At 27.0% G+C, this 23710-nt stretch overlaps 3 protein-coding genes across 9 annotated transcripts; 1 reads left to right on the top strand and 2 right to left on the bottom strand.

Moving 5' to 3' along the window:
* Window positions 1–368: 368 nt before the first annotated feature.
* On the bottom strand, window positions 369–6257 carry LOC111036012 (Golgi resident protein GCP60). 3 transcript variants are annotated; one of them, XM_022317883.1, is made up of 9 exons: window positions 6141–6257; window positions 4995–5136; window positions 4796–4936; window positions 4626–4730; window positions 4466–4553; window positions 1986–2178; window positions 1803–1927; window positions 1500–1692; window positions 369–763 (listed from the first exon to the last, which is right to left on the bottom strand). In XM_022317883.1, the coding sequence occupies exons 3-9, from the start codon at window positions 4909–4911 to the stop codon at window positions 525–527; spliced, it is 1059 nt and encodes a 352-aa protein (XP_022173575.1). In that variant the 5' UTR covers window positions 4912–4936; window positions 4995–5136; window positions 6141–6257; the 3' UTR covers window positions 369–524. The 3 variants fall into 3 exon arrangements, with proteins under 3 accessions (XP_022173575.1, XP_022173573.1, XP_022173574.1); XM_022317881.1 differs by lacking the exon at window positions 6141–6257 and adding an exon at window positions 5757–6131; XM_022317882.1 differs by lacking the exon at window positions 6141–6257 and adding an exon at window positions 5757–6130 and having other exon boundaries at window positions 1515–1692.
* A 116-nt stretch (window positions 6258–6373) lies between these two features.
* Window positions 6374–17196, top strand: LOC111036011 (WD repeat-containing protein 26). 5 transcript variants are annotated; one of them, XM_022317876.1, is made up of 13 exons: window positions 6374–6708; window positions 6881–7233; window positions 10229–10328; window positions 10499–10558; window positions 11197–11333; window positions 11435–11569; window positions 13449–13568; window positions 13625–13781; window positions 13841–14101; window positions 14184–14329; window positions 14401–14609; window positions 14669–14860; window positions 16736–17072. In XM_022317876.1, exons 2-13 carry the CDS (start codon window positions 7040–7042, stop codon window positions 16774–16776), a joined length of 1752 nt encoding a protein of 583 aa, XP_022173568.1. In that variant the 5' UTR covers window positions 6374–6708; window positions 6881–7039; the 3' UTR covers window positions 16777–17072. The 5 variants fall into 5 exon arrangements, with proteins under 5 accessions (XP_022173568.1, XP_022173570.1, XP_022173569.1 ...); XM_022317878.1 differs by lacking the exon at window positions 6374–6708 and adding an exon at window positions 6729–6799; XM_022317877.1 differs by lacking the exon at window positions 6374–6708 and having other exon boundaries at window positions 6751–7233; window positions 17029–17196.
* A 125-nt stretch (window positions 17197–17321) lies between these two features.
* Window positions 17322–22813, bottom strand: LOC111036013 (acylphosphatase-2). The gene is made up of 3 exons (XM_022317884.1): window positions 22703–22813; window positions 20038–20164; window positions 17322–17779 (listed from the first exon to the last, which is right to left on the bottom strand). The coding sequence occupies exons 1-3, from the start codon at window positions 22806–22808 to the stop codon at window positions 17665–17667; spliced, it is 348 nt and encodes a 115-aa protein (XP_022173576.1). The 5' UTR covers window positions 22809–22813; the 3' UTR covers window positions 17322–17664.
* Between the last annotated feature and the right edge of the window lie 897 nt (window positions 22814–23710).

The raw sequence follows: 23710 nt of genomic DNA, 5'->3' as shown, positions 1-23710 counted from the left end.
AAAAAAATGGAATTGCTACTCAAAATTAATTTATTATAATTAAAAATTTACAATAGTTATAACTTCTGACTTAGTATAATAGTATAATACTTTGTATTATATAATAATAAGAAACACAAATGATTTTTCTGCATCTTCAAATATCAAATTTACAATTATTTCATAAAAAATGTTCTTTATACGGTAATAATTTTTATTGTGAACTCAAAGTGAAAATCTTTAACTTTTTGTTTATGCCTATAGGCTATAATAATATAATATGTTAGATGTAGAAGCAAAACAATGATGTCTCTTAATGTTTTCAAAATGTATTGAGATAGTTACATAGGTAGCTGAATGCTATATAATACTATTTATGCGATACTGTGAGAATATTGATTCAAACATATTTTAATATGTAGTATATTTTTGCTAAGTTATTTCAAGCATCATTTGGATAAAAAAATCCGAATATAAAGGTTATTAAATTTTAAACTGACTAATAGGTTGGTGGGAATTTTTTATACAGAGCAAAAATTAATATATTATTGTGAGTAATATATTCTATAATACAATGTTTTTGATCTCCATAAACTATAGGAGTTATCAAATTTAAGTAAATAAACTCCTTCCCCAGGATATAAATGACTTCCAGCATATACTTCCTTGTGACAATCTCTTCGGTATACTGGTATTATTATTGACAATGGCGGTCGATTCAACTGATTGCTCTTTTTAATGTCGTTAATTGTAACACCATTTTGTTCCAATTCATGAAGTAAATCTAAAAAAATTATTATTCACATAATATATATATATTTAACCTATATTTGCACAACACATTATATTTCTTTTTATCCAAATGACTATATTCTCCCTTGATAATATATCTATCTATGATATTTTCAATATTCAGGAATTTTTGGTAGTTAAGGGGGCTGAGTATAACACATTTTAAGGAGTAATATTTAGGAAATTCATATGACATGTACATTTGCGCTATGTGTATGAGTGAGTAAATAAATAGACATTAGTGTGTTTCTGAGAATTGCTCACGCCGCTGGATGCAACTCTTGTATGCACACACATGTCAATGCATTACAAAAATTAAATATATTCTTGTTTGCATAACTATAAAAACTACTAAAGGCAGTTGTAAATTAAACACACTTCCTAAAGTTTGATTGTAATTTTGAATAAATGGTTGAATTTAAAAGTTTCTAGACTATGCTCTTTAGGAATTATTTTTTGATTTAAAATGATGTGCCCAAAATAAATAAAAATTGAATGCAATTAGATCATGAGATTTTTGAAAAAAATATCTTAATTTTAACGTCCTCTAAAATTGATAATCGCTTTCCTAAAAAGCCTAGATATGCTGCCACAGAATTCATATACAAATTACATATTATAATAAAAATATATATTTGACAGCCCATGTGTTATTTACCACCGCTTATTGGTCTAAAACGTATAGAAATTACGCGTGCTTCAATCCCCTCAATAATACATATTTATACCTTGATTGATATTACCATCATCATCGTCTTCCAAGTCGTCACAATCATCATCTTCACTCTCAGATACATGCACTGAAACTTGACTAGTACTAGGTTTAACCCATTCAAAGTAAACACCAAAACCTATGTCATGACCATCAGTTGCAAACTCCCAAAATACACAGTTGCCGCCTTCAGCTGTTGGAACTCTAACCTATAGGATCACAAAATAAGTATTAGTCAGTTTTTAAAAAAGTTGAAAAAACAATTAATAATTGTCTACAGTAAAATGTACATATTCCATGTAGTGATTCAAATGATTACCGTAACTGTTTCTCCGTGGTTTACTTTAATAACAGCTTCTCCACCTTCCCGCAGTAAATTAGCTTTAAATTCATCAATATCTTTTCTTGTCCACATTGAAGCAGGGAACAATGTTTGAACAGAACCTATAATTTTAAAAAAAGTTATTGAATGGAATGTACAAGAAATCAATTCAAAATATACATTCTCCAGAAAGACATTGCCCATTTTCACATTGCTCATTGCAGATGCTCTCATGTTCAATAATTTTATCTCCAGGAACAGTTACAGAGTTAGTGGTTATCTCCAATTCTTTCCCAGGTTCATAGTTTTGTTGTAACTGTTGCATATACTGATGATAATGTTGTTCTTGTAATTGCCTTACAAGTACAGCTTGCTATAAATATCATAATGTTTAGATTCTTTAATCATTTCATAATATATTATATATTTCTAATAACTATTATAGTTATATATGTGGTACTTCTATTGTATGTTACTAACCAATAACTGTAATATGTCACATATTAAACTACCTAATAATTAATTACACTCTATTTACTTTTTTTTTGCTGATGATGATGATGATCAATGCCAAGTAATTAAAAAAGTTCTTCAAGGATAATATATTGCTTTTAAGTCACCCGGAAATACTTCTAATAAATTGTTAAGTACAGCATTAACTTATTACCACTATAACTTCTGCAGTTGGAGATTTAACAAATTTGTTACTCCTCGGGTTTTCATACTATACTTAGAATTAACAACTCTCCTATATGTACTCTAAAATTTGTTTATGTAACCACTGTAAAGATCAACAAAAAACACGGAATGATCTACCATTCCATGAAAATAACCTTAGTTTAAATGTGTATAATGTAAATGCTCTTCACTTATCCAAATAAATAACTGTCCACAATTAAATTTAATTTTGTATAATAGATATTTAAGTTATTGATCTCTTTTTCAACTTTAAAAATCATTGTTCTAGAACCCAATCAATAGTTTTAAAATATACCAAAAAACAATGAACTTTGTATACGAATACCCTAATTTCATTCAGTTGAATGATCATTATTATCAGTATCACTTGATGCATCAGTACATCATTGTCTTCATTTGTAACTAGTGGCGGCTGGTGATATAGGTGCACAGGAGCACGTGAACCACCCAACAAATTATTAGAATCCTATACTAAATTATAATTGGTAAATATGCACATGGTCTGTAATAAAACAAAAAAAAAAAAATTAATAGAAAAAGTTTTCGCAGCTTTTATTGTTCAGAAGTGTGACTATTAACGATGAAATAATTTGCAGATATTTGTTGTGCTCCAGGCGGCCGTATAAAAATAATTATATGCATTGACACATCAGTTAGTAATACATGGTTGTTTGAAATACATTTAATGTGTGCACCGGACTTATCTTAATCGTACTGAGCTGTTGCGTCGATCGACAAAATGATAACTCACCACTGTACATTGTTCATTAATTTACGTAAAGATTAAGTTTTTAAAAATGTAATTTTTGATTTATTTTAATTGTATAATAATTATTGTATACTCAAATTATAAATTATAGTTACTTTAAGATTTTGTGCTTATGTTTCATGCATAATATGTCAGTAATAAGTTATTTTTATTTTACTATGGTAAAAAGCTTAAAAAAATTAATTTAGATAAGTAGGTCATTATTTTGGGTATATACCTATAACAAAATTGTTCACCATCTAACATAGGTTTTTAATACATTTTTGTGTGCATCACCTCATGTGGACCTCGCAAGCCACCACTGTTCGGAACTATATCACAGCCAGGGTTGGGCAGTATCTTAGTTACAATTGTATCTTGTATCTCAATACAATAATATGAAGTATTGAGTATCTTGTATTTCGATACATTTTTAGTCAATGTATCAAGTATTTCATAAAACAATTTAATCAAAAGATACTCAACACATTAATGTGATACTTTGAAAAATTAATTGTTTACAATTATTTTCACTTGCCTACCTAATAGTAGTACATACAAATCGTGACTGTTCGACAATGTTTTAGTGTAATATGTGTAAAAGGAGTGACAAATTTAAATTTATGCATACCATAATTTAATCTCAGTATTAATTAAATATGTAGTTACAGGTGATTTTTCTAAAGCTGTAGCCGAATAATACTAATTGTGTTGTAGAATATTATTATTAAGTTATTAAATATGTGGTCTTTATCAACTAATCAATAAATATATACTTAATTGTGAGTAAATAAAATTAAAATCTGTGTCTTATTTTATTTTGAGTATCTAAATACTTGAAATGTAAGTACCGAGTATCTAGTATCTCAATACTAATTTTTGAGTATCTTGTCCATCCCTGATCAAAGCAAAATTGAACACCTAATAGTAACTTTTTTATTGTGTCTTGGTGGATATTAATCAATTACCATATTAGCTAAGCATTAAATCAATAACTTTGTTACCTATTGTTTATCTTAATGATCCAAGTCACAGGCAAAATCACTTTCTCATGATAAAATAAAAATATAAGAGTAAATAATGAGAAACAATTTAACGAGAAGAATCATACGACACCATTTAAGTTACTGTAGGATGCATACACCAGCAAAATAGTAAATATGTGTACTCAATTAATAAATATATATAAATAAATTAGTCAGTAAATTATTACTTCATCTGGATTGTTTGGAAATTGATTTTGAGCATATGTTAAGAACTGGCTATAGGTCTGTTTATTTAAAGCTTCTTGAATGAGTTGTCTGAAATATTAATACTAAATTAGAATCTGCAAACAAAATTAATGACATCTACAGTACAACTATTTTAACTACTTGGTATTTTCTTGTCTACATCTATCTTCTTCATCTTTTTGTTTTAATTCCATTAATGCAAGTTGTTTTTCTAGTTCTTCCTGTTCTTTTTTCATATTTTCATCTCTAAAATATTATAAAAATTAAATTATATGAATACAATATTTATATCATTACTAAATGATAGTTACGTTATCCGTTTTTGTTCAATCAAATCAGCTTTATAAGCTTCAACAGTATGTTTAAATAAAGTACATTCTTTATTCACCAATTTAACAAAATTAACCATGGAGTTCTCTGTTGACATATCACCAAGTGCTTGCCATGCTAATCTAAAATATGATGATTTTCTTAAATACAAATACTTAAAGTATCATTATTTTTATTTACCTTCGATCTCTTCCAATAACATCAAACACACCTAATGGTGGTAATTTTGATTCATCCAACTTTCCATGGCTAACTTGACGTGTATATGCGACAAGTTTTAATTTATCATCATAAGTAAAATGTATGGCTTTGCCTTCTTTTTCTACACATAATAAATAATAAAGTAATTAATAACCAAAATATACCAACTAAATACCCAAAACTTGATTTTTTTCAGTTAATAACAAGTATAATACTTGTACTTAAACATGTATTTTAAAATGTACATAATATATTAATTATGATAGTTACTATTTATATATTCAAAATATATTTAATTTAAGTGATCTATTCAAGAAAGTCAAATTTAATAATTTATTGCCCAGGGAAGCAACTTCAGCAAAAGGATAAATATTAACAGTTGATTAGAAAGATTACCCAGCTTATCTAATAAAATAAAAATATATTTAAACGAATACAAAGCTAAGTAATGAGTAACAAGAGCATAAGATTCTAAATACTTCTCCAATAATTCCATATAATAGACAACATAATATTATACTTCTATTTTAGAAAATAGATTGTTACTCAACACCTAGGAAGAAATTTATTTAATCATACTACAAAATTAAAATAAACAGAAAATATTATTTAGATGGAATGAATATTTGTATTTGATACCAATTAAGTTATTAAAAATGTCATGTATTAAAATTTAAGCACAGAAAAATTGTACTTCAAAATTATAGAATGAATATTATTTTTACATAAAACTTGACCTACCCTTAAAAAACTTAAGCGCCAATGTATATAGTTCTTTCAATGGCAAGCCCCATTTTTGAACAATATCTTCTTCTTTGGTATTATTACACATCGTTCAAGTAAAATAAAATGACCGAAAGAGATACGAATGAATTGCAATTATATTATAACGATTTGACGATATTATGATTTGTGTTTTATATGACACACATCAGACAGACAAACACAATCGCACAAATACACAAATACTCAATACGAATAATTTAATTTAACATATTATTTTATTAAAATCGGCTAAAAATAAAATGTATAGGTTTACAAGGTACCTATTGAATTGATATTAAATTACATTTGATAATAGCGTAAAATAATCACAGACAAGACGTGTTGTTTTCATATACCAACCAACGAATAATAATAATAATGGAGTGATGCGCGGTTCAGTCTCCTATTCTGTGGTTCTGTCCAGGTTCTAGTCCATGGTTCTATAATGGAATGACCGAGGTGTGCTGGTTATTCATGTTATCAATAAGGATGCGATGATAACACGGACGTACCCGTGGATGATAACAATATTAAAATCTGAAATCTGAATTCAGCGAAATCATTTTGAGGTTAAGTAAATCGTTCATCAGTGAATAAAAAAAATAATAAATATCATGATAAAATATTATTTTCTCCTCAACGACTTGTTATTGTCCGTCATCTGATATAAAATTGTGTTGTGTAAAAAAAAAGAAGCCAAAAGAAAATGGGAATTATTATTTAATAATGATAATTCTGATATAGATGCAAATTCCAAGTTCAACCATATTAAATATTAATTAATAGTTTAAAGGCATTTTCGTAGTCATGTGCAACAACATTAAGGGATTTTGAGTTTTAGTCACCCATTTCAGACTTGTCAAGTAGTTACCCCAGTGCATAGTGATACAACGATTTGTCAAGGACGAAGAAATCCAAAACAACAAAGGTGGGTATGTGTGTGGAGTGTACGTTTGCGCGCGCGCATATGTGTTTGCAGTGTGCGTATGTTTAATGTTTATCTCGCACAGCTGTTGAGGGTAAAAATGCAATAAATAAAAAAAGAAACGGGAATACATAATAATATAATATTATGTTTATTGATGCATTCGTTATTTTAGATTTGATGTGTCGTAGTCCAATAATAGATTTTCGTAGAGGAGGGAAAAGCGTTTAAATCTTGCCGTCGCGTAGCAAGACTGGCCTCGAGTGGCGATTCTGATGACGGTGGGCTTGTTCCACCACCGCGTAAGAAAAGGCACTTGGATACGGAAGAGACCATGTTGCAGCCAACCAATGGGTGTTTGCAACACAATGGATCGGTGGATCAGCCATCGTCCAGTTCGACCGTTAATGGTTCGGCCACTGGCAACGGCGATGATCAGGAACAAAGTAATAGCTGTAACATCAAGGGCAGGTCAAGCCAAGAGATCGTTCGGCTCATAGGTCAACATTTAAAACTTATCGGGCTCAAGTAAGTTCTAATGAGACCTTTTTTATTTATCTTTTAAAAAATTAACTTAAAAATATACTAGGAACGTTCACAATTTAAATTTAGTCCAAACCTTCATTTCCTATAAAATAGTACAATGTACAAAATAGTCGAATATGGACCTTCTTATACAATCAAATGATAAAAAAGGCACTGGCCTACTGTGTTTAGAATATATACTCTGCCGTACCTAGTACCTACAAATTTATACCTATTTATTTAGTGATATAACTCTGATGGTTCAATATTTACAGTTAAGTTTTGAACAGTGGTGCAATTAGAGGGAGCTAGGGTGGCTATTTTTTTAAGATGATACTGCCACAAAGTGACGATAGAACATTTTATCAGTGTTACTCTATGTTCACATTTATGTTGGACCCGGTAGAAGGTACTAACTACTAACAGCTATTTTAGATTTCATAGGTAGCAATTCAAACATTACCATATTAAAACAATGCACATTCCGTCCATTAGTTCAATAGTCTGTTCATTTCCTCAAAAGGACAATATTTATTAGGTAGTTATCTTTAGTGTATTATGTAATTTTCCAAAAATATAATAATTCTATAATATTGAATTGTAATGCTATTTTCACACATGGATATTTTATTTTTTAAGATTCTTCCGTTGATGGTAATTACTACATTGTTTTTGATTAATAATTTTACTAAAATGGTCTTAATGGCGAAATTCATGTATTTTTTTCTTTTAGTTTTTACAATTCTTCATATAATTATGTGTAGGATAAATAATAACACGATGACAAATTATATTGTTGGAAATGAATAATATGTATTTTAATATGATATGTGTATACGCTTGTTTTTTACTCTTATATTAAGTTTAGAGTTGCCATTTATTTAAAATTATAGACTCAAAAAGTGAAATATTTAATAATATTAGTATTTCTTTGTGTATCATAATGCATTTATTAATTAGAATGTAATAAACACAGATAATTATTAATGAATAATGGTCAATAAAAACATAAGTAATAAGTGTATGGAATTCCACTAAAGTAAAATTAATTAGTAGTTGATAGCTCTTGATATTTAATATTACTATACCTATTAAATGGATTAAAAAATCATAATACTTTGTTTGAAATGAACATAATTAATACACCAAGCAAGACAAGCCAAATTATTTCAATATGTAAAGTACAATAGTTTTGAAAATATAAATAATTGATCAGCCGTCATTTTTATTAGGTTAGTTTAGGTTATATTATTGCTATATTAATTCATTATTATCTTCTATTGATCTCTGATTAAGATATGCTAACTTAACTTTGTAAAAGTTTTAGTTGCCACTGTAAATGTATTCCAATTTTCTCCATCAAAAGGTTCTGGATTCTTTCCTCCCAGTCAGTCTTCGAATCTCTATTTCATATTTCCATCCATCCATTCTTTCTTTTCTCTGGGTCTCCTTCCTTCTGATAATCCTTCCATTCAATAAAGAGTCTTTGTACCTTCACGTAGTTTGTTAATTTAGGTACTTACAAAATTTCCCCTATTTTTATATTTTTTCTTCTTAGTCATCAATTGAACTCTTTATAAAAAATGGACCCATTATTGTTTTTAACATCTTATTTTCAAACGTCTTTAATTTTTGTTCAACTCGTGCTGTCAAGAGCCATACTTGACTTCTGTAGACTGTAAGCTATTTTCGGTCTTACTATGACTATTATACAGGCATGCTTTTGTTCTTCCCTAGGTCTAAAGAAAATCTTTGATTTGAAATATTTGATTACTGCATAGTATGCATTTGCCTTTTATGAATGTAATTGCCTATTAAATTTATCACTAATCCATTATTCTCTGTAATTTTTACTTCTAGATATAAAAAGTGGTTTTTCAAACTCAAAGTTTTCAACCGTTAAATTTTCATCCTCACATGTCACTATTTCCATGACTTTATTTCCTACTTAGTTTATTACTTGACAGTAATTTTTCACTTTGTGTTGTTGTATTTGGTATTACCGTTTATCTATCTTCTCTATGTACATTTAAATCGCCAGCAAATCCTAGTACATTAAGCATGGTTTATCGTGCTAACCATTGTTAAACTTTGCTGTTATTTCTTTGGATGCTATATTTCACTTTTTCTGATGCAATGTTAAATAACAACTGTAAAATTGGATCACCTTGTTGTAGGCCAGTCATTACTTAAAACTTCTTTGATATAGTATTGTCCCCACTAATTTAATATCTTGTTTCTTTTATACACTTTTTTATAAGTAAATTAAGTTTTTTGGAGAAAGCAAACTTGTACATTATGTTGTATAAATTATCATAGTGGATATTGCCATACACCTTTGTCCAAAAATAAATTTTAATTTCCACATGTTTGATCTGAACTTCTACTTTTTTTTATACTTGTTTCTCAATAATTCCGAGTTAGTCAATTGTTAAGTTTGCCTTTCTAGAGTTCCTAGAGGCTGGTTCCACTGCCAATGGCTTTGGTTGTCCTATAAGTATTTTGGTTAATACTATATATGCAATGTTCAGTATTGACAGTTATCAGTTCCTCTTGTCTTCTTTTTTTTGTAGGGGTATAACTATAGATTTTGATGTAATTAATTGTATTTTATTAAATAACATTTGTCAACTCAGGCTATTTTTCATGTTTTATGTTTATCCTTGAGGTTGTACCTTAGTTGAGGTTTCTGACATTCTGTACACCATAAGACCTAAATTTTTAATTTATAATATGAACGCTGACGATCTCGTGATCAAAGAAAAAGGTGAGGATTTGATTTGATTAATTTAGATTCTCCACTTCTTGAGCCAAGTCTTCGTTTTACTACGGTTTGAATTTCTTGGGTGATTGTAGGGTTTTTCTGGTGGCCAGATGGTTGTGTCAACTATTTTTAAGTACAATACAAGTTAATTGCAATTAATAATAAATTAATGTATCAAATAAACATTGAAAAATGTTACCGTGCTATTTACTATTTTTTAAATTTTAATTTTAGTCAAACTGCAGAAGTATTAATGCAAGAATCTGGGTGTCGTTTAGAACATCCTGCTGCCACTCAATTTCGCCATCATGTAATGGACGGTGAATGGCACAAAGTATGTATTAACATTTATTTTTATCTAGTGCAAGTACTTTAATTGTAAACTGTTTTTATTTACTTAAAATACATAATGGTATGAAAAATATGTAATTAATATTTTATGTATTTTACTATTAATATTGTTAAATACTATTATGTCTATAATGAAAATAACTAACATTTTAGGTCAGTGCAGATTTGAATGAACTTCAAGCTTTGGTAGGGAATTCATGCCAATATTTTTCAGTAAGTATTTTTATTATTTATATTTGAAATGCATTCACTATATGTTTTTAATGAAAATTAATTATATTTCGAAGAAGTTATGTTGAAATGCTTAAGAATTACAAACCTTGAAATGTCCAATAAATAATGTTTTACTGTTATATATATCATCATTGTTTATAAATATTATAGATTGCTCACTAGCCTTTTTGGTGGTATAGAATAATTACTCCTGGTAGATAAACCACCCAAACCATGGGTGCGTACTGCGTGGTTGGTAATGGTTATAATCACTAGTAGTCTAGCCGACTTGCCATCTACTAAGAGTAATTATTTTACGCCACCGAAGAACTGGCCATTGAACAATCTATAGTGTTTATAATCAATGATATTATATATAACTTGTTTAGATTATTTATTTTATACTCTCATTAATTTTTTTACATTTTTTTAATAAATATTCTTCATGCCAGGTTTGGTTACCCTTCTAAGTTGATGTCCACTATAAATTTAATTATAAATTTACTTTTATTTTATAATATCATTATGAATATTACCTATGCAATTAATAATATTTGTCTGTTGTTAACATAGTAGTGTCACTGAAACATTATTGTCTAAACCTAACCATTTTAATAATATTCCTATTTTTTTTTAAGGACATGAAATTTTTGATATGTGAACAAAAGTATTTGGAATATTTAGAAGATGGTAAAGTTTTGGATGCATTACATGTGTTGCGTAATGAGTTGACACCTTTGCAACACAATATTGACAAAGTTCATATTCTTAGCAGGTTTGGATTATTTTAAAGTTACTATTGAATCATTCTTTGTATAATTAATTATTTTGTTTTATTTACTATGTATTCTTAATTATCTGGTCTTATTGTTTTAGCTATATGATGTGTAGTGGACGAGATGAATTAATGAAAAGAGCAAATTGGGAGGGAAAAGGACATAAATCTAGAACTCTACTTATGGATATGATTCAACAATTTTTGCCCCCACATATTATGCTCCCACCCAAAAGGTAAATAATAATTTACTTTAATATTATATTGTACAATTTAATTATTTACTGTGGACATGTTTCGTGTGTACCAACTTAAAATGTATTCTGGAAGCATTTTTTTGTATTAATTTTTTTAAATAATGGCTTAAATTAATACGTATGAGGTGAAAACAACATGAAATAAATAAACAAGTTCTTGGCTTAAAAGTATAATAGTATACAACATCGTCAATGTCATAATTTCAGTTGACAATAAGCAGCAAGGCATGTATTGGTGTTTGGTTTTATAATGTTGTTGATATCAAAAAACAAATATGTGTCTGAATCAGTAATGGAATACAAAATATTTTCCAATATTCAACCTTAAAAGTGGTTTCATTGTTTCAAGTAATATTTTTGAACAAGTTTGAAGTAAAAATTTAAAAACAATTAGACTATATCATAGTTAATAGAAAAGTGTTCAATTCAAATACCAAATGCTTGAAAATTTAATAGAGGTTAAGTTAGGTTCCTCATGATTTTTTCTAATAGTAATTTAAACATTTCATATATACAGTCAACATTTTTTTGTAAGTGAAGTTCAAATGTTGATGAAATTAGATAGATATTTAAACAAAAATAAAAAATTTTCATCAATAACTTATGGATATTTTGACACAATTAAAAAATATATTCGATGTAAAGACTTGAAACTTGAAATTAAAATTAGGTTTTTATTATAATTTGTTATGTACAATACTTTTTTTTTTTAAACTAATTTTAAGGTATTTACACAATTCTAAGGCTTGGAATTTTTTAATAAAAATTAGTTAACTTACTAAATTGAGAAATTACTCATAATTATATATACATAACCTTCTTTATACTACCCTTAGAAATATACCTATGCTGATCTAGAGGCCTCCCACTCTTAATCATTTTTTTATGTACAGATTTATCAATAATCTAACTATCCATAAATCTAATTACCCAAATAAAACCTAACAACAAGTTGTTTTATTCATTAGTTCATTACTAATTGAGGGGTTAATAGGCCATTTTAGTTTTCACTTAAAGGTTAGCAAGAAATTGGCCAAGAGATGCCTTAACAAAATAATATAAATGCATGAACATTTTTGGTTTCAGAATTCCTAAATAACATAATAACATATAATAATTAAGTTCAACCTATAAACATTAAACATTAAGTATGGAAATCTTCTATAGGTATAAATATTAAATATTATAAAAGTTATGGACATTTCAAAATGCAATCGAAATATAATGGCTAAGTGGTATATAATAACGGCTATTAATAAGTTTAAAACATCTCATACAAACTTGACTATTATCAAATCTCACGCACTTATCAGATCACAGCTGCACAACAAACCTAGACTGGTGACTTGACATCTATTTCTGTTTAGTTTTTGAATTATTAGAAACAAATAACATAGCAGATATTTAATAAGTTGTATAATTAAAAAAATAACAACATTAAATTATGATTTTGTATTGACATTTTAACCATCTTAATATTCATTCTAAAATTTAATTTAATTATCACATTTTCTAATTCAAATAAGATTAGACACTGTCATATTGTATCTTATGAGTTATGACACTTCGCTATTTCTACTGTAAATATAAATATACCAAAATTAATATTTTGTAATATGAAACATTTTAGAGTGAGGGGGAACCTATAAAGATATAACAGTTTTTTTTTTAAGGATAATTAATCAGTTCATCACTAGTAGATTAGATTAATAAGTTATAAATATGTTTTGTAAAATCAATTTTTTTAATCAAAAAAATGTCCTGTTATTACATAGAGAACAAATATATGAACTTTATACATACATATTTTATTATAAATTTTTTTATATATAATTAAATCATTTTCCACTTATTTTAGATTACATATGTTATTGACTCAGGCAGTAGAACTGCAAAGAAATCAATGTTTATTCCATAATACAACATTTGATGATTCCATTGAAACTGTTTCCTTACTTACTGACCATAAGTGTTCATTGTAAGTAATTCGTGTTTTAAAATAATATTATCATTATGTAGTTGTGTAAAAAAAAGAAATTGTTCTTATTGCAGAGAACAAATTCCATGTGAAACCGTCCAAATACTGACTGAACATTGTGATGAAGTATGGTTCTGTCGGTTCTCGCCTAATGGAAAAAAATTAGCAACTGGCTCAAAAGATGCATCTATTATAATATATGACGTTGATCCAGTGTGTGAACTAAAAAAATTTTTTTGCTTATTATGTACTTATATATTATTTTTTTACAGGAAACATTAACTGTAGAACAATCGATCACTTTAGATGGCCATTCATATGGAGTAAGTTACCTTTCATGGTCTCCAGATGGCGAACTTCTCATGGCTTGTGGGCCAGAAGACTGTCCCGACTTATGGGTATGGAATGTTAGTACTGGTGTTTTGAGGTTAAAACTCTCACATTCATCAGACGACTCATTGACTGCTTGTTCTTGGCATAAAGATGGCCAAAAATTTGTCTGTGGAGGAATCCGAGGACAATTTTATCAATGTGTAATTATACATAAATAAATAATCAACTTACTTGTATATAAGCTTTGAAAATAATTTGAACTAAATTATAAATAAATTGTAGGATTTAGAAGGTTCTGTATTAGATTCATGGGAAGGTGTTCGTGTAAATTGTCTTTGGTGTCGATCTGATGGAAAAACTGTGTTAGCAGCAGACACACGTCAACGAATTCGTTCATACAATTTCGATGAGCTAAGTGATCAAAATTTGTGAGTAAAGCAATGCCCATACATTTTGAATGTCTGTCTTAATATGGACCATGTTTAAAATGTTCAAATAGAATACAAGAAGATCATCCTATAATGTCATTCACAGTTAATAAAACTGATCGTCTTGCTCTCCTAAATGTTGTTTCACAAGGTGTTCATTTATGGGATCTCCAAGATAAGTGTTTAGTAAGAAAATTTCAAGGAGTTACACAGGGCCATTTTTCTATACATAGTTGTTTTGGCGGTGTTAATCATGATTTTATTGCTAGTGGAAGTGAAGGTAACTGGTACTGTCATTATATACAATCAGTATATGATAAAAATAATATTTTTTTATAGATAACAAAGTATATTTGTGGCATATTAAGCATGAACTACCAATAGCAACATTAACTGGTCATACAAGAGCAGTTACATGTGTTAGTTGGAACCCAGTTTATCATCAAATGCTTGCATCAGTTTCGGATGATTGTACTGTTCGTATTTGGGGACCTGCTGCTAAATACCGTAAACAAAAATCTAATAAAAGTGGTAAGTTTTACATTGATGATTTACTTCGTAATTAAAATAAGATTAATTTGTTTAAAATGAATTATTAAACTAGTCAATGATATATACAGGGTGATTATTTTATCATTGACTAAATAATATTTATGAATATTTAAATTTTTTTAGAATTTTTTTTACATACATTTTACTGCACACAATTTTACTATTCAATATTATAGATAATGCAAAGTGGTATTGATTTGTGATTTTAAAATATGTGAACTTAATATTTTGTGTTCAGAAAAATAGTACTTTTCAAAAATCTATAAAGAATAAATATTGAATCATGTTTTATCATCTATAAACACAATTATTTATTTATAAAGACTTAGGTAAATTAAGTAGAGAAACAGGGGATATGTTTTGACATTTTGATACACAATTCTGCTTAAGAGAAATAATCCGCTAATGTCTTTGCTTAAAAACATACAGCATAGCTAATTTGTCACACTAATGTTGTGTTTTGCTGAACCTAATATGTGTTATTAGTTTTAATATTGGAATGAATTGACCTATTATCAAACTTGAAGTATACTTACATGTATTTAAATTTAAGATATGTAATCGGGCTTGTACCGTATTTAATTATAAATAAATACATTTTAGAACATTATCAGTGTTAATTCTTTGGTTTTTTGTTGTGTATTATAGTGTATAAAATATTACATTATAGAAATGCTCATAAGTCGTAACTCATAATTCACTTAATAATTAAAATATTATAATAAACCAATATACCAACACAGATAATGTTATCAGCTTTAATTTTTATACCAGGTGTTAACTCATTTTAATATTGAACTAACCACAAAATCGTTTCTGTCGTATGCATCAATGTTGTAAGTTTGTAAGACAAAGATGATAAATACAAGTGTTTTCTTATATTTTTAATGATACCTGATTTAAAAAAATGTGTTTTCTATTCATTTAAATTTAGCTATTTTTGGAATATTCTAGAAAATTTGTATTTGCTATAAGATCCATGCCCTGGTTATGATTTATTACATGTCTTACAAGTTACAATATGTGAGAACATAATATCTCAAAAAGGCAGAAGAGAAAATTTCATTGAACATATTTATGAATTGACTAACTGTCAACCATTGTTAGTCTATTTAAGGCTTTACTAATTACAGTTGATATTGATCTAACAGGGATCATTTTGGTCTCTTCAGTCCAATTAGCGGCCAATTTGAGAACTTTTTTAGAAGTTAGGGTTTAACCAATACATGTCTGTCCTACTCAAATAAAACCGCTGACACAGTAATACATTTATTACTTTAAAATATCCTCTTTAGTTTAATTCATGATATATTCAATATCCACTCTATTTTTATCGTTAACAATGATTCATAGTAAACAATATTTTGTATGTGACATATTATGATAAGTATTAAGTTATTAATTACTGATATAAACTTATATAATATAATGTTATTTTACTAAATATATTGTGATTATCAACTATTAATTATTACCTATAGAATATAGACTAATTAATAATTATTAACCATTATATTATAATATCATATCTAAAAATTCATTTTTAATAGATTATTATTTTCTTAATGAATTTGTATGTGTTACTGATAATTTATTATAATTAAGATAATATAATGTTCTTGTTTAATAGTCTAAAATAAACATTTAACATGAACACGTTTCATAATTTTTACATAGTAGAAATATTGTGAATTTTAGTTTATAGTTTTCCTCATTAATATAAACCAAATAGATCTCAAGTAAAAAGAATATTGTTCATTTTTAAAGAATATCTGGATTTATATTTTCTTACACTTAAAATATCAATTTATGAAACCTGTTTTAAAATGTATACATTTTTTTTTTTTTATGCAGATATAAACAACGATTCTGGGTCACCTTCCAAACATATGTAAAAAAAAAATATTGAGACTATTTTAAAACAAATATTGTATAGTAAATTTTGTTTTGCCATTAATAAACTTTATAATTTAAATGTCTTTTATATATTTATATATATACTATATCATTTAACTATCTGTTTTCTCCTTGTTCTTTAACCACAAATTTAAAGAACATAATTCTAAGAAAATGGTTTTATATTTTCTCACACTTAAATCAGATTATGAAACCTGTTTTAAAATGTATACATTTTTTTTTCGATGCAGATATAAACAACGATTCTGGGTCACCTTTTATACATGTGTAAAAACATTTATTGAGGTTATTTGAAAACAAATATTGTATAGTAAATTTTGTTTTGCCATTAATAAACTCTATAATTTAAAAGTCTTTTTTTATATATACATATATATATAACATTTAACTATCTGTTTTATTCATGTTCATTTACTTCAAAGACAAGTTTATAGAACATAATTCTAAAAAAAATGGTTGCTTAGAATTACATATAGTGTGTATGAGTATACTATAATAAATAAAGTATAATAAAATTGCAAAGTTAAAAATTTGTAAATATTTTTATTTTCAAAATTCCTAGAGTTTAAGATGTGTATTTACAATACTTATTACATATTATTTTAAATAGTTTGTTATACCAATAGTTTACTTTATTCATTTTTCTAATACATTATAATATTTAAGCAACTTGATTTACATTATAAAATATTATGTATTATGTATTTGCCTTTCGAGCTAGTATCGATTTTTAAAAATAATAAATTATGTATAAAAATTTTAACAATATGTGCATGTCTTTTTTTTACACCAATATTTTAGTGTTTTTATAGCTTTCCTGTATTTTACAATACCTGCGTTAATAAAATATTACTTTTTAAGGATGTTTAAAATCTTATGCTAAATCCATTGAACTCTTTCCTTGCCAAATATTCGAAGTTCATTAGATCACATCGCTCAATTTTACTTCCGGGACTTCCTTCATTTGACAACCATGCGATCCTGTAATTAAATATTAAGTATATTGTGTGTTTATACTTTTCTAAATGATATAAGTTTCATAAGTTTGCTGATTTAATAGATATATCTACTTAAAAACTATTTGGGGTTTTCATATTATTTATTTTGAGGGCATGCATAAATTCAAATTTTCTAAAATTAATAGTTTTCTTTCATATTATTTTCTCCTATAAAGTCTACCCAGAGTCATTGATACCAATATACCATTAACATATTATGTCTATAATATATATTGTGTAATATTAGAATAGCAAAAACATCACCACACTACAGCGTACATATCATTATAAATTATTATAAAGTGCATAATAAAACTAATGGTACATAATTTATAATAAAACTCCAACCTTTTCATGCATGTGGCAAAGTTGTTTAATGTGAACAGAAAAGGGAGATATTTTTGTCACAATGCCGTGGCCAGTGGGATCACAATTTTATAATTGAAATGCATTAAAAAATATATAATAACACATGTTATTGGAAAAATTAACTCAATGTGTGTTGGAATGCCACATAAAAAAAAACTTCAAAAACATGCACTGATTCTAGAATCTGGTGTATGACCTAAAGTATTTGGTACATTTTAAATATTTTATTTGCACCATAAACTAGCAAAGAAATAAAAGCATTTTTTATCTAATTATAATAAAAATTTAGTTTTTCTATTTTACGAGTTTTTTGTTTGTAAGTTTTTTAAAAAAAAAGTGTTTAACATTTTATATTTTGAGTAGAGTGGTGAATATATTTGTTTTATAAATTAATTTGTTATTAATTTGAATTAGTAATTACTAGGAAATATTTATAAGGTGCCTCTGTGAGGTCAATTTTGAAATATGGAGCCGTTATGTGGGATCCAGACACCTCTTGTGGTATGAAATGAAATTGAACGTGTTCAACGCAAGTTTCTTAACTGTAAATTAAAAATTGATCACCCACCCCACAAATTTTCTCTAGTTATGATTAGCCTGAACAAATTAGCTGACAAAAGGTTTGAAGCTAATTTATATTTTTCAGAGTTGTTTCTGTTATCAAGTAAGATCTAGTTAAGAAGCTCCAAAATAAAAATAAATCCTTTTTTTTTCAAAATAATCAGGAAAAATTAAAAAAAAGTTACTAAAAACATGAATATTTACCCAAAACCAGTAATTAAAAAGTCTAACTACTTATTAAAATTTTCTAGTAGACCACCCGCTAAATAATTGGCAGTAAAAAAGAAGGGTGGTTCTCATTTGAAAAATAAAAGTTATTGTTCTGCCAAAGAACATTTCTTAAGTAGTCAATAAATATCAGTAATATGAAAATATGGTCTTTAGCTTATATTTGAAAATTCTAAAAATCAGAATTTGAATAAAAGTATTATTAAACAGAAAATGGGGATGATCATGATTAAAAAAATCATTCTGTATATACCATTAGGTATTATTGATTTAATAATCTTATAGCAATAATACTGCATAATTATGGCTGATTTTTTCAGAAACAAGTTTTATCCACTGTATTTAATAGTTGTTAAATAAATATTTTTTTTTTTTTTTATTAATTGTTTATGGCATCAACTACGTGGTTATTAGCCAGGGGTTTTTGGGACTATTGGGTTACTGTGGGGTTATGGAACACGTGTGTGTTTGTTTGGCAGAATTTCTAGTGGGCACCCATAGGTTTCTGCGATGCCTGGTTGGGGGAATGGCGGCCTCTCTCTCCAGACACCGTGACTGCCCGGAGAGAAGTGCTGCCCGTGACTGAGGTTCGAACCGGCGCGTTATCCACTCGGCCACTCCGTCCCCCAAGTTAAATAAATAATTTATTAGTTATAGTTATGTTTAGAAATAGAGGCTGACACATGGTTTTTGCTTAGAACCTTTTATTTGTATACTAAGATTTATTATTGAATTCAAATTGAACACGTCTATTACAGTGATCATCTACTCAGTGATATACTCAACTCTACTATACAGCAGAGTGGCTTGTTAATATCACTATTATCTTATTACTATATGTTAACTGTATTTAAATTTAAATTTTGGACCTGATGTCTAACTCTCAACTCCTTTCATAATTCTGAATTGAATGTATAATATTAAACTTTGTTAAAATTTACCTACAATTATTTAATATTAATTTTTAAAAAGTAATATTTTAGGAATTGTCCTGCAGGTGTGTTGTGTTCCCAGTGTTAGTATGCATGTCAAAGTATTAAATATTTTATTTGTATTGTACAGAGTCGTGACAGTATAACTTACATTACTTCAACATTTGCTTTTGGTCCTTGCATTTTGCCCATTATAGTGCCTCTTTTACTGTTCTTTACCCATCCAACAATATCGAGCTCAGTGCTTCTGTCTCTGCAATATTTAGTGAAGTAAACGCCTAAATAATAAAGATAAAATTATAAACATGCATTTGAAATCAAATATTTAGTAGGTACAATATTGTTTTAATCATTTAAAATTCTACATACTTCATTAAATAATAAGTCACTTAGAAACTTCAAAATTAAATTGCTTTTAAATTTATTTTTTCATTTAAATTAAATATCAATTTTTTATAGTAATTATTATTATTTTTATTAAGATTGTCCTACCTAGGATGTTGCCAGTTGCCAATGCCAAATTTGTTTTTTTTGCAAATATGTTTGTAACACAATGAATATTTCTACTGATTACAATTGTAATGTAATATGTAACCGATAAAAACCATTTGAATAAATGAAAAAAATATTCTTTTTTCGTGAACTGGAAAAAATACTATGTTTAAACTATCCTTTTTCTATCTATGGGGGTTGGAAAAATATACTATAAGCACCCTCCAAGTCTCAAAAAGTCCATTGACATAACTTTTGTTGAAAATGGTTCAGCCATTCTCAAATTATGCAATTACTAACGATAAGCATTTAATTTTTATTTATATAGATAAGTTTGATTAAAAATAGAATATAGTTTATATAAAATAACACTTATAGTATTTTTCTATTATTTAGAAAGTTTTCCTAATTATTTTGATTAGATTAATTAAATTGAAATGATATAAAAGTATCAATTTCACCCAAATGTTAATCATTTTAGTTTTCTAAACGTTAGTTAAAATATTTAATATGCATACTTACACTAATGATATTTGGCAATAGTACCTATATATATGAAAAAACTATGTGCCAACTAATAAACATTGTTGTTTTATTTTTTATTTTTTGCAGACTTTCAGTCAGTTAATTTTATAGTAATAACGTTTATTTATAAGCTCAAGAATATAATGAGTATAATTAATTATTTTTTCTTTTATATTGTTCTAGACTCTGGTCTCTAGTTTCTTTTATTCATTATCAGTTTCAAGTTTATTTCAGTAGATAGGACCTAATTATATTATTTCTCAAAATTGTTGTTCTTAATACATTTTGTAGACAATTTCTTAAAATTCCAATGCATAAATGAAAATAACTTTTGTTTGTTTAATTATTTTTTTTTTAAATTGTTTAATAGGAACTGACATAATTTTGTGTTTTCGGGATCTTGTTCTTTTTTATAACTTATTGTGAAGTGCTTTTGAAAAGTTCGGTTATGGTTTTAAAGCAATTTTACTTTATTTATCAGTTTATCACAGCAATCAAAAAACCATTATATTGAGCAAAGGAATTTTATTTTAAACTGTTGATAAAAAGCAGCTTATTTGCTTCACATTTTCTCTACAATTTCACAGTAAATACTTAACTATAACCTAATTTTGAATATTCCATATTAATTCCATTAAAATAACATCATAATAGTGCACCGATATCCATATAAAAACATGATTAAATGATTTAAATCAATAAAATATATTTTTACTTTAGCATACAATTTAGTTTTTTTCTCCCAATTTTTTTAGAAATACATTGGAATTTTTTGAATTTAAGTTTCTAAAATACTAAAGTAAAGGTACTATTATCATCTAATCCCCCAGTACAATTTTTCTCCCCAAATAATAGTTTCCAAAAAATAACAAAAACATTATAGAAACATAACAATTGTTTTCAGCTTTAAATTTTAATAGTATGCATGTATAATCAAAAGAGTATAAGTAGGTGTCTATATAAAATAAAAATTATAAACAAGACTACAAAATTACGTGATTGACAAATTCAGGAATGTGGACAAAAAGATCCCCGACAGGCGACAGTAGATCTTGTACTTTTGAACCAATATCCAGTTAAGTAGGTATAGGCCAAATGAAAATAGATGAAGCAAATCATTGAATTTGTATTTAGTATTAGTTACAGTTGCTTTAATGTGGATTAAATATTATTTGAATGAAATATGCACAGTTTTGCTGGTGGTGGAAATTTGGGAATTAAAATAATTTAACATAAACTTTAATCAATTTAGATACCTACTTATGAGATGTGCTATAATTGTGTTAATTAATAATGTATCATATTATGAATATTATTAGGTATCTCCTTAATGATAAGTTTTAATAATTACCTAAATGTATACTCTTTTAACAAGTTACAACATTTATATTGTATATCCAATGAGTAGGCATAAAAAGTGTAAACTAATAATACAATTTAAAAATATTATATTTATATTTACACTAAACTGTTCATTTCTAATGATCAAGTTACACATTCAGTGATTAATAAAATAATATACTCGAAAAATGTTATATTTGTGAGATTATTATTAAATTTATAAATAGCCAATTTTTTTTTACCAATTTAAATGTATTGAATTAACTACCTATTTGTCTGATCGCACTTAATAATTTTTATTAAACTCCTACTTTTAATAAGTCGAAATAATTCAAAACAAATGATTTTTAAAATATATTATAATCATGTTTGTGTATCTAGCGTTTGTAAAGTGTAAATTGTGCGTTTACTATATATTGTGCGAATTAATTGTAAAAAGTATGAGAAGAACAATTTACCTTGTACTTTTCCGAATACTTCAAACTCGACCGAGACGTATGAATGACCTGACTCTAGAAGTGCCATGGTGCATGCCAAAACACGAACTAAGTCTCTGTCAAACATTTTCTCGATATATTTTCTCTTACCATTTCTATTTTAGATAAGTGTTCTATATTAAGCAACACAGATGTTTACCATGTCAATTTCAACTCACCTTGAGCTCTAGAAAATTTCTCAATACTCTTAAATTTGGTGCCTAAGAATGTTGTACACATTTACTACTTAGTAGTAGATACATACACAGATATAACTTATAATATATACCTACGTAATGCGGAACTAGAATTATTCCGCAAGCTAGGGGTTAAATAATATTACACAATAGTACATAAACGTATCTGTGTCTTTTTTTCCAGATCCACTTGACATGGTTAACACTTGTTTAATTAATATAATATGCTTGATAAATGGGTGTGTGAAGTATAGACATTGAGATTCACACTTACCAAATATTTTTTGATTTTAAGAGAGGGATTTATAAATCAATTTAAATTACAAAACAAAAGCCAAATTAGTTATGTGATGTGGAAAAGGAACTTGTTAATAAATAACATAGGTAGGTATGTCAGTATATGTGTCATAATATGATCCTACTGCAACAATGAAATAACGCTAGGTACCTACACTATTACACATAAATATTTTACCAATATTTCGATTTTTTATAATTCATAAAATTAAAATAGACTTAAGGATTTACTTGAAACATATTCTTGGCATTAAATCAAACAATCAAAGTAGTAAACCTAAATTAAATCGTTAATTCATTGACAATTTCTCAAACAATTGTTTTCGAAACGATTTTTACTTTCGGTGCCAAATATTTTCGATAAACTAACTAAAACATGTTATAATAGCTAGTTTTTTGATGATTATAGCTAAATTAATAACAGGTTTCCGGTTTATTATTGAAACATTAAACTAATTAATACTAATGTAACAATAGTTGTTTTAACATTATTCAA

The sequence above is a fragment of the Myzus persicae genome, unplaced genomic scaffold, assembly GCF_001856785.1.
Source record: "Myzus persicae strain clone G006 unplaced genomic scaffold, MPER_G0061.0, whole genome shotgun sequence".
Lineage (NCBI taxonomy): Eukaryota > Metazoa > Arthropoda > Insecta > Hemiptera > Aphididae > Myzus > Myzus persicae.
This window is presented reverse-complemented; position numbering and strand designations above follow the sequence as displayed.

Coding starts and splice junctions, on each gene's coding strand:
- LOC111036011 (XM_022317877.1), top strand. CDS start 7,040: ATGTTGCAGCCAACCAATGGGTGTTTGCAACACAATGGATCGGTGGAT. Junction 11,334..11,434: donor AAAGTTCATATTCTTAGCAG/GTTTGGATTATT, acceptor TTATTGTTTTAG/CTATATGATGTGTAGTGGAC. Junction 11,570..13,448: donor ATTATGCTCCCACCCAAAAG/GTAAATAATAAT, acceptor CACTTATTTTAG/ATTACATATGTTATTGACTC.
- LOC111036013 (XM_022317884.1), bottom strand. CDS start 22,808: ATGTTTGACAGAGACTTAGTTCGTGTTTTGGCATGCACCATGGCACTT. Junction 20,165..22,702: donor AGTATTCGGAAAAGTACAAG/GTAAATTGTTCT, acceptor TTTATTATTTAG/GCGTTTACTTCACTAAATAT. Junction 17,780..20,037: donor AAAGCAAATGTTGAAGTAAT/GTAAGTTATACT, acceptor ATTTAATTACAG/GATCGCATGGTTGTCAAATG.
- LOC111036012 (XM_022317881.1), bottom strand. CDS start 5,847: ATGTGTAATAATACCAAAGAAGAAGATATTGTTCAAAAATGGGGCTTG. Junction 5,137..5,756: donor GGCGCTTAAGTTTTTTAAGG/GTAGGTCAAGTT, acceptor TATTATGTGTAG/AAAAAGAAGGCAAAGCCATA. Junction 4,554..4,625: donor TGTAGACAAGAAAATACCAA/GTAGTTAAAATA, acceptor TTAATATTTCAG/ACAACTCATTCAAGAAGCTT.